Source organism: Mus caroli, unplaced genomic scaffold (genome assembly GCF_978045245.1).
Source record: "Mus caroli unplaced genomic scaffold, Mus_caroli_1 scaffold_15, whole genome shotgun sequence".
In the NCBI taxonomy this organism is placed as follows: domain Eukaryota; kingdom Metazoa; phylum Chordata; class Mammalia; order Rodentia; family Muridae; genus Mus; species Mus caroli.
In genome coordinates this window covers 22,616,916-22,626,509 of record NW_028227270.1, presented here as the reverse complement: position 1 = coordinate 22,626,509, position 9,594 = coordinate 22,616,916, and the positions used below count along the sequence as shown (strand labels likewise).

The 9,594-nt window shown below is 50.0% G+C and overlaps 1 protein-coding gene across 4 annotated transcripts; it reads right to left on the bottom strand.

Annotated features, from left to right (window-relative positions):
* Positions 1 to 542: 542 nt before the first annotated feature.
* Tmem171 (transmembrane protein 171) lies at positions 543 to 8,932 on the bottom strand. Of its 4 annotated transcripts, XM_085830889.1 has the most exons (6): positions 8,790 to 8,932; positions 8,097 to 8,547; positions 6,599 to 6,836; positions 5,289 to 5,991; positions 2,644 to 2,779; positions 543 to 816 (listed from the first exon to the last, which is right to left on the bottom strand). In XM_085830889.1, exons 4-6 carry the CDS (start codon positions 5,923 to 5,925, stop codon positions 618 to 620), a joined length of 972 nt encoding a protein of 323 aa, XP_085687015.1. In that variant the 5' UTR covers positions 5,926 to 5,991; positions 6,599 to 6,836; positions 8,097 to 8,547; positions 8,790 to 8,932; the 3' UTR covers positions 543 to 617. The 4 variants fall into 4 exon arrangements, with proteins under 4 accessions (XP_085687015.1, XP_029340855.1, XP_085687016.1 ...); XM_029484995.2 differs by lacking the exon at positions 6,599 to 6,836; XM_085830890.1 differs by lacking the exon at positions 6,599 to 6,836 and having other exon boundaries at positions 543 to 813.
* Between the last annotated feature and the right edge of the window lie 662 nt (positions 8,933 to 9,594).

Here is a 9,594-nt window from a genome sequence, read left to right as displayed (position 1 = left end):
GAGAGGGGGTATGGGAAATGGGAAAAAGGGAGAGGGAAGGGCTGAGAAGGAGGAGATGTACACACACACACACACATAATCACATATACACATACATACACATACATACACACAGAAACATACATATACATAAATACACACATAAACACATATACACATACACACACATATGCACACACATATCCACACATACACACACATATACACATACACAGATACACACATACATATGCACACACACATATGCACACACATATGCATACACATACACACATACACATTCACAGCTTCTTTGTTAGAAGTCCTGCGACCTTGAAGACATCCACTAGCTTCTCTGAGCCTCAGGTTCCTTATCCACCAGTACAAACAAGGCCAGCAGCTCCTAGCATTGCAGGTCTCAATAGGCAAATCCTGATGGTTCCTGGCAGGATCATGCCCTACCTTCCTTGTGGTCTGAAGCACAGACAACAGGGTCTAACCTGAAACACTGCTCACTTCATTTTGATGCTATAGCAGAAAAATGGGAACGCAGCCAATGGTATGTATGTTTTATTAAAAAACAAATTAAATAAAATAGCAATCCATGGTATATATAAAACTGTGCTTGAGTCCATAGCTCATGGTGGGGATGAATCAGAAGGGGCACCCAAGGGTGTGGCTGGGGCAGTTTCTTTTTCTTCATATCTAGGGGGCAGGTCCAGTGGAAGATGTCCAGTGTATGATCTCTCTGAGGATGAACCCTGCCCAGAAATGGTGTATATGAGCTCCCGTTCTCTCTCAGAGGCTGCTCCCTGGTTCTCAGGAGTTGGGGTCCTGCTGGAAAGAGAGAGAGCAAGATCATGAGGGGACCTGATGAAAATGTGTCAGCCCCTAAGCACTGGGCTTTTCTGAGTGTCATGCTCCCAGGAGCCTCAGCCCAGGCTGAGGAGCTGTCTCCTGTATATTACTTTGTTGTCGCTGCTGTGTTGAGACAGGTTCTCTTTATGTAGTAGTCCCAGCTGGCCTAGAACTCACAGACATCTGCCCACCTCTGCCTCCCAAGTGCTGGGATTAAAGGCGTGTGCCTCCACACCTGCCTGTTCTATTTTATAAATCTGCTGTCCATCCTTTCCCCGTATTTTTTCTTTTCAAAAATCTGTGTGAGACGTGGGTGGGGTGGGAGTGTATCATGGGGCATGTGTAGAGGTTAGAGGACGGTTTTCAAGAGTTGGTTCTTCTACTATGTAGGTCCCCAGGATTGAACTCAGGTCGTTGGCTTGGCAGCAAACCCTTGGGCCCACTGAGCATCTTGCCAGCCCCTTATCCCTTATTTTTCTTAGAACTGGCTGAAACCTTAAGACAGCCTGGTTCCTGCTGTCGCTGCCTTTGTCAGTGAAAAGGCTCTACATGGAAAGGCTCACACATCATATGTGCCAGTACCGGGGAACACACAGTCACTGTCTTCTAAGGGGAATACAAAATATGAGAACATATGCAAATAGAGAATTAAAACCCTAAACCCAAACCTTGATGGGAACACTGGTCACTGGAGAGGCTCCCACAGCGGGGGACTAAAGTTTCAATTCCACTCTGCTGCCATCTCAGTGGGCTGTCTTAGATACACAATTCACCCCTCCTGAGCCTCTGTTACTTTATAATATTCTGTTAATGGCAGTACCTCCCACCTAGGGTGACCATGAAAATCAGAAAATAACGTAAGCAAAGCCAGACCAGAGGTACACTACACTACAGCAGCTGCAACAGGGAGTTATCTGAAGCCTCTAGACATTGGTTTTAGGTTTGGGGAAGTTTAATCATCGGAGGAAAAGAAATACAGCATTCATTATTAGATGTCTGTCCACAATTGTCTAGTCTTTGTCAAGCTACACCAACATGTGCATTTAACACCCTGGTCCCCAACTCTCTATGTGACACTCACGAGCCTGCTCTGTCCTCTGCCCACCCCCTCCCCCCTCTAATTAGAAGACCTCTCCCTCTAATTTTGAGGCAAACAGGGGAGCTTCCTGCTCTTCTAGTACCTTGAGGAAGAGTTCATATCCTCTGGTCCCTTCACCAGGCTGAACACCCACTCTATATGAATGGTGAGGTTCTCTTCGATCCCCAGGGAGCTATTGAGTGATGGCAGCTATGGGCACCAAGTCCCTAGAGTCTATCTTTTAAGATAGCCAGGGCTACACAGAAAAGCCCTGTCTCTGAGTAGCATCTATCTCTCATCAGTGTTCCTCAAAGCTCTGAGGCCCAGAGAAAGAAGGGGTCCAGCTGGGCCAGGTCAAGGTATTCTCCATTAGACTACTAAGATCCTTCTGGACATGTTGAAGGTCCTCTGGGGCCCTGGACCTCTCTGCCGTTGGAAGCATCGAAGCTCACAGAGCAGTGGCCTGCAGCCCTCGTTGCAGCTCCCAGTGGACAGTGCACAGATGGGTAGCTACAGGAATGATAAAGATGCTCAGAGGTTTCCTAGCAACTGCTCGTCACTCAGCCTCCGAGTGCCCAAGGTTTTCCGACTGAGTGTGAGCAGCGAGGCGGGATCTCGGACATGCCACCAGATACACCCAAGCCTTAAAAGCGACACTGGCCTGGATTCAGGCCCAGGCCTGGAATGACTACACATGCCCACTGGTGACAGTCAAAGGGACTTCTTACCCGTAGTTAAAAAGGCTGGAATAGGATGGTGGGTTTTCAATCTGGTGCAGGCTGTTAGCCCCGGGAGATGGAGCCGCTGCTGAAGACTCAGGAAAGTAAGGTGGTGGAGGGGGCGGGAAGATTATCACTGAGTCACCTGTGGAAACACACAGCCACAAATTAGAAAACAAAGTCAAACACATTTAATGGCATCCATCTGGCCTCCCCCATAAAAGGTCGAAACACCCTTGAGTGCGCTGGGATGGAGAAGTGGGCCTGCGACAGTTCCATGTCAGGTAAACCAGGCTGGGTTGGGAGGGGATGCTGTCTAACAGGTGTTTCTGTTTGGGGTGATGGGAAAGTTCTGGAAGCTGATGCTGATGAGAGTGTTGCAATATTTTAACTGTATTTAATAATATGAGATTGTAATTTTTCTGTTGTTTTGGTTTGTTTTTGTTTTTCCGAGACAGGGTTTCTTTGTGAAGCCTTGGCTATCTTATAGACCAGGCTAGTCCCAAACTCTGAGATCCACCTGCCTCTGCATCCTGAGTACTGCGATTGAAGGTGAGTGTGCCACCAACTGGCACATTGTATAAGACAGTATTGTATTGAACAGTCAAAATAGAGCTGGGTGGGTGAAGGAACGGGGATGGCTCAGTCAGTAAAGTACTAGCGTCAGAAGCAGGAGGACCTGAGTTCAAGCCAATCCCTGCACCCAAGTAAGACCCTGGGCAGATGGTGTGTGTCTGTAACTCCAGCTCTGGGGCAGTAAGTGGGAGGATTCTGGGGGTGGGGGGGTGGCTAGGCAGCCTAGTCAAATCAGCAAATCTTTGGTCACAGCTGGAATCCTCTTAAAAAATAAGGTACATAGTGACTAACAAAGATACCCAACATCAACTTCTAGCCCACATGCGCACACACATGTGTGCAGGTGCAGATGCATATAGACTCACTGAACACAAAAATGCATGCAAATTAAAAAGTTAAATGAGTACATTTTGTGTTGTTTTGTTTGAGACAGGGTCTCATTACATAGCCCTGGCTGACCTAGAGCTTGCTATGTAGACCAAGCTGATCTCAGACTCACGGAGATCCAACACCCCCACCCCCACCCCCACCCCCACCTCTTGAATGCTGGAATTAAAATATGTGGGGTTAGAAACACCACACTTGGCCCTAAACTAGTACATTTTGTGGTTCACACAGGTCACCACATTTTAAAATAAGCCGGCCTATAATTCAGAGCCCTGAGTTCTCCCGAGGCAATATAGGCTGGGCCTCTAACAAGCACGACTCAACTAAAGCGGCTGTGTGAGGCAAAATAGCACACTCCGGCAGATTCCCAGGGGTGTCTTCTGCTGAGAAAGTTCTTCTCGCTTTCTCGTGAGAGTCTTAATTCATCAAAAGCCAGGTGCTAGATAAAGTGCGGAGTTGCTCAAATACGGTGCCCATGGCAATGTGCCACGCCCCTCCTTCACCCTGGCTGCACAGGCATGATCAAACTAAAAGAAAGTTTGGGCTTGTATCTGCTCACTCTGAACAGAGCCCCTGTCTTCCAAGGAAAAGGGACAAGAGACCAGAAACAAGCTCCAATTTGTCCCCGAATTCCAGTCCCTTAGAATTCCAGCTCACGGCACTGTCGTTGCAACCCAGCATGTTCTAGACAGGGAGAAACACTTCTAACACAGGACTCGGGAAGGAAGGACTCTGATAGGCTGGCCCCACTCATTTGCTGGCGACCAAGCCAGCATGGCCCCGAGCAAACTCAGACTTCTCTGGCCTCAGCTCCTACAGCTGTCAGCTGCAGCTTAACGGCACCTGCCATGAAGGACAGAAAGGACAGGAAGTGGCCACTTGTGTCCAGTGTTTAAGCAAACTCTCCAGCCTCCAATACCTGGGGAAGGTCCCTTCATGTCTATCACCAGCTAAGAGCATGTATTTGCCTGATGAAGAAACACTTCCAACTGGTGCTCTCTGCGCCTGGCCAGCCTCAGCCACTCCCCAGAGGCCACAGAGATGCCCAGAAAATGAATGACCTCATGAAACCCTGCTTTCCTACAAGGACCCTAACCGATTCATCACTGATGGAAACCTGATATACTGGAGGAGAGATTCTCTTTGAATTCATCTAGTTGTTAGCTAGGGGGTGGCTGCAGAGATGGCTCAATGGGTTAGAAGCACATACTGCTCTTTCCGAGGCTCCAAGGTTAGTTCTCAGCATCAGCACCAGCATCAGGCAGCTGCTCACAACTGCTTAAAACTCCAGTTCTAGGGGAGTCACCCTCTTCTGGCCTCAGGAACCCCTACTCGTGTGCGCATGTCCCTAAACACACACACACACTTACTTAAAAATAAAATACATCACTGCCTTAGTCTGCTAAATGACAGTGTTGCTGGTGAGAGAAGAATTCCCACAGGGCATACCACAGGCGGGGACAGCAATGTGTGTGTGTGTGTGTGTGTGTGTGTGTGTGTGTGTGTGTATGTGTGTGTGTGTGTATGTGTGGTGGTGGTGGTGGTGGTGGTGGTGATAGGGTATCTGTGTGCTCAAGTATGAGACAGAGGAGTTGAGAAAAAGAATCTACACCAGCCCTAGAGAAGCACGGTAAAGTCTTAAAGCAACATCCACTGTGACTTGAGAAAGTGCACAAATGACAGACACTTACCTACAGTGATGTGGACAGGCTCCGTGCTGTGGGCGTGTCCACCTTCGACCTCAGAGGTATCTCGGCTTGAACTCAAGTTGTTTTTCTTCTTAACATGGGCTACCACAAAGAAACACAGTCCCACAAGCACAACCAAGGGCCCCATGATCTGCAGAGAAAGGAAGCCACAGATCTGGGGTTCTCCTTCTCCGGTGTTTGTCTCATTCAGTGGTTCCTGTGCCCAGTCTGAGTCACATCCTGGCACCCAAATGCCCAGTATGCTAATGAGCATGCCACTGGTCAGAAACAAGAACCCAAAGATGAGACACTGGGCAAACTGGCGGCTCTCTCCACAGAAGAAGGATTGGTCAGGGTCCTGAAGGCCTTGCCGCTGTCGCTCCCGCAGATGCAGGCGTGCCCGGGACCGGGCCAGAATCACAGCCCCAAGACCCACCACTGCACACGAAGGTCCAGCAATCTTCAGCACCATGCTGCAGTGTGAGAGAGGCTTATATTGGCATGCCTGGTACCCAAAGATGGAGAGCAGGACCCCAACACACAACAGAGCTGCACCGAAGACAAAGAGGAAGAAAATGAGCTTGCTGACATGCCGGTCCCTCTGGTCTCCATCTGGCTCAGCAGTTCCCACAGAAGACATGGCCAGAAAAGAAAAGGCCTCCTCGTTGTTCCCTGGTGTGTTTCCTTCCCTCCGCAGTTGCAGGCTCTGCAAGCAATAATAGATGCAAAATTACCTTAAGCACAGGTATGTCTGACCAGTTCTGATCTCTTGCTGGCCATTGCAGAAATCACAGAGGGGGTGACCTGTCAGGAGGCGGAACTTCGTGTCATTGGTCTACTGTAGAGCAATGACTTGGCCTATGAGTCAGGTGAACTGGCATTCAAAGACTCCCAAATGTGTAATTTCATGAATATATCAAAAAAAAGAGGAAATTCAATGACCATGCTTCTGAGATAAGAAAATCTTTTTTAAAAATAAATAAAATGACTGGTGGTGTGGGTGTGGCTTTTCCTGTCCTGAGTCCTACAAACTCATTTCTCCAGCCCTCCCCCCTCCAAAAAAAAAAAGGCAGATAAGGAAAGAGCAACAGGAATAGTTTCTGATCTACAACTGCCTAGAATGATGTCAGAACTTCTCTGAGCATCTTGGTAAACTTTTGTCCAGTAACTAACTTTCCACTTCCTGTTTAAGACTCCAGCAACTTTTCATTTCCCACTCTATTGTAAGGCTCCCTCCACACGTGACCCAATGTCAGCAGTTTCGATAAAACAAAAAGATGGTTCAGAAAGACAGTGGGTTTGTGGACTTTTACTTTAATTCTGTCAAAATGTGATCCTTGCGGTTTCAAGAAGCAAACTCCGAGGCTGCCCGGACACCCCGCCCCTACTGGCAGCTCCGTTTCAGGACACTGGCATGACCTGAGAGGATCTGACCCAACAGGTGACGTCCAGCCCCATCACCAAGGCAGACAAGTGTCCTCAGGTAGGCAGACAGGTGGCAAGTGGCCGTCAGTCACCCTCCTCCACAGGGCCACCTACTTCCACAGAGGCCTAAACGAAGTAAACAGAGAGTAGTTACCAAGCACAGAAGGCTAACAAAACTTGCTGGGAAACCAAAAGTGGAACTAAGTGGAAAAGCACCTTCCACGAGGCGACACAAGGTCACGGTGGCACACACCATTAATGGGAGACAGAGGTAGGAGGATCTCTAAGCTTGAGGCCAGCCTGATCTACAGAGTGAGTTCCAGGACAGCCAGAGCTACGTAATAGAGAGACCCTCTCTCAAAATAAAACAAAAACAAAAGAGTATTCTATCCTGACCTCGCAAGCAATGGTTAAAGGGTGTGCTGGTTCACACAGCACTGATCTTTGAACCATTGACCTTGCCTCAGTCTGGTAAATGAGAGCACAAGACCTCACTGTAGCACTCGCGAACACAATCCAAAGTCAGGAAGGACACAGTCAAACACAGAAAACTTTCAAACATATTCTGCCATTCACATTCATGATCCTATGACGCAGCTCACGGCTGCAAGGCCAAGATCATCTTGCCAGGCTCGTGGGTAAGGAAGGTGAGTTTGGGTGATGGAAGGAGACGGGTGACATTGCTGTCCTAGGAAGTGCTTTTCCCAGGGAGAGTGTGATAGAATCAGAAGGAAGTGGAGGAGTAAAAAAAGAAGCAGAGGAGTGAAGGATGCATTTCTCTCAAACTTGCAAAAGCCACATTTCATGGAGATGCTAAGATGGAAGACTTAAAGCATCCTGCTAATTTAAAACACATCTTCCCCCGAATCACATAATCCCACCGCTGCTTTTCCAGGTAAGGACCACAAGTTCTGTTAGGAACTCACTGGGCTTGTTGGTGTCTTCAGCTTTGTAGCCAGTCGCTGAGCTTCACCTGTTTTAAGGCAAATTCTCAAACACCAGCACTACAAACAGCAGAAGCACCGAACTAGATTTGTACTTTCACTCCAGGACACCTACTAAAGCATGTTTGTCCCTGATCCAAACTAAGGCGAGGAGGATCGCTTCAGCGGCCCCCTTAGGTGCTCTCAAAACACGGACACCCAGGGACAACCAAATAGATGGGAAATTACATACGAAGCCGAACTTTTTCTACTTTAAACTCAGTTTCCTCACAAAGCCAAATCTGCCCTACTAAACACTCCTTTGCATATTCCAAAAGCCAGACCCATATCAACGGCACATCTCTTCATCCAAAGCTCTGGAGGGTTAGCAAAGCAAGGCCTGGAGAGGAGAATGTCTTTGCGGGGACTCAGGAGCAGCTGCGGTTCCCGGGGAGCCCCTTACCTGTGCTGCTGGTCCTGGGACTCTCCGCCACACCCCTGGCTCCACGCACACCCTCTGCCCGTCCGGGCGCGGAGGGCGGGCCTCCTCCGTGTGCAGAGAGCCAGGCAGAGCCCGGCTCGCGGGTGCGGCGACCGGGCAGGGCAGGGCAGGGCTGGCCGGTGGGATCTGGCCGCCACCGGGCGCTGCCCTACTGAGGCACCGGCGCGCCGCTCCGGAGCACAGAACTAGGGTCAGCTTCGCGGCCCTGGAACCATAAGACTTGGCAGTGCAAGCGAGGGATCGACGGGGGGTGGAGGCAGATGGGCACGCTCCACCAAGTTGTGGGTGCCAGCGAGTCCAGCTGGGGCTGCGTGAAGTGGCGACACGGAGGCGGGCATCTGAGAAAGGAGCTGGTCCCTTAGCAGCCTAGGTGCAGTGCTTCGGGAGGGGGAGGGTGCCGGCTGAGGAATACCTGAGCCCCGGGGAAGAGCAACAGGGAAAGTCAGGCCAAAGTCCACGGCCAAGCAGCCCCCCTTCCAACCCCCGCCATTCTGCCGCCACTGCCAGTCCGAGGGCAGGTGACCCTTCTACTATACTACTCTGAGACCTTGACGGGAGTCCCGGGACCTAGAACCTCGCAGGTAGCTTTCTACAAGAGGATATGGGGACCCCCAGGATTCCCTGAAGAGTGAGACGGGGGACCTTGTATGCTACCATGATAGCCTAGCTCGTAGACTGAAGCTTATCCCCAGCAAGTCCTGTAGTGGGTCACCCTGTCCCTTCCTGGTCATATATATGCATGTAGTCCTCCTTTGCCATAAAACACCCTTCCTGGAGCTCCGGAGATTAAACTGTTAACTCTCCCTGCCCTTGAATAGAGTGTCTGATGGGTTTGCTAATCCCCATGCTATTTGTAACCTGCCCCGTGACACTTGACAACTATCCAACTGTGCTAGTTTCCACACCAGAGGTCAGGCCACTGTGAGAGGTGAGTCAAGTCTGCTCTGGGCCCAAACACAGAGGCACCCAGAGCTCTGGGGACTTTCCCACCCTTGCCTTTTCTCCCTAGCTTCCTGTCTCCTTGAAAGCCCATCCATTCTTGTTAGCTTCCTGATAGATGAGTTAGGCTTGGTAAGCAGAGGCAGAGAAAGGGGTCACGGTGGGGTCAAAAAGGTTTGGGGACTGGTGGAGTGGGAAGGGTGAGATAGAGGCTCACCGGGGGAAGCACATAGCCACGGGGATGTGGTGGGTACACAGGTCTAGCAGGCCAGATGTGGGCTTTCTCACAGTCAGGGTGCTCTGAGCTCGGAGTCTCTAACAAGGCAGACTTACATACTGGCTAATATCAGTATCCAGCACCCAGCTGGCTCTGCAGGGAGTTCCTGCCTTCATCTTCAGCCCTATTCAGTCCCCTATTGTGTGTCTTCAGCTCTGTGGGAAGATTGGGGTCATAAGTGGATGGGGACCTAGCAAACCAGTTCATTAGGTGAAGGAACTGAAAGCCCCACTGTACCAGCTT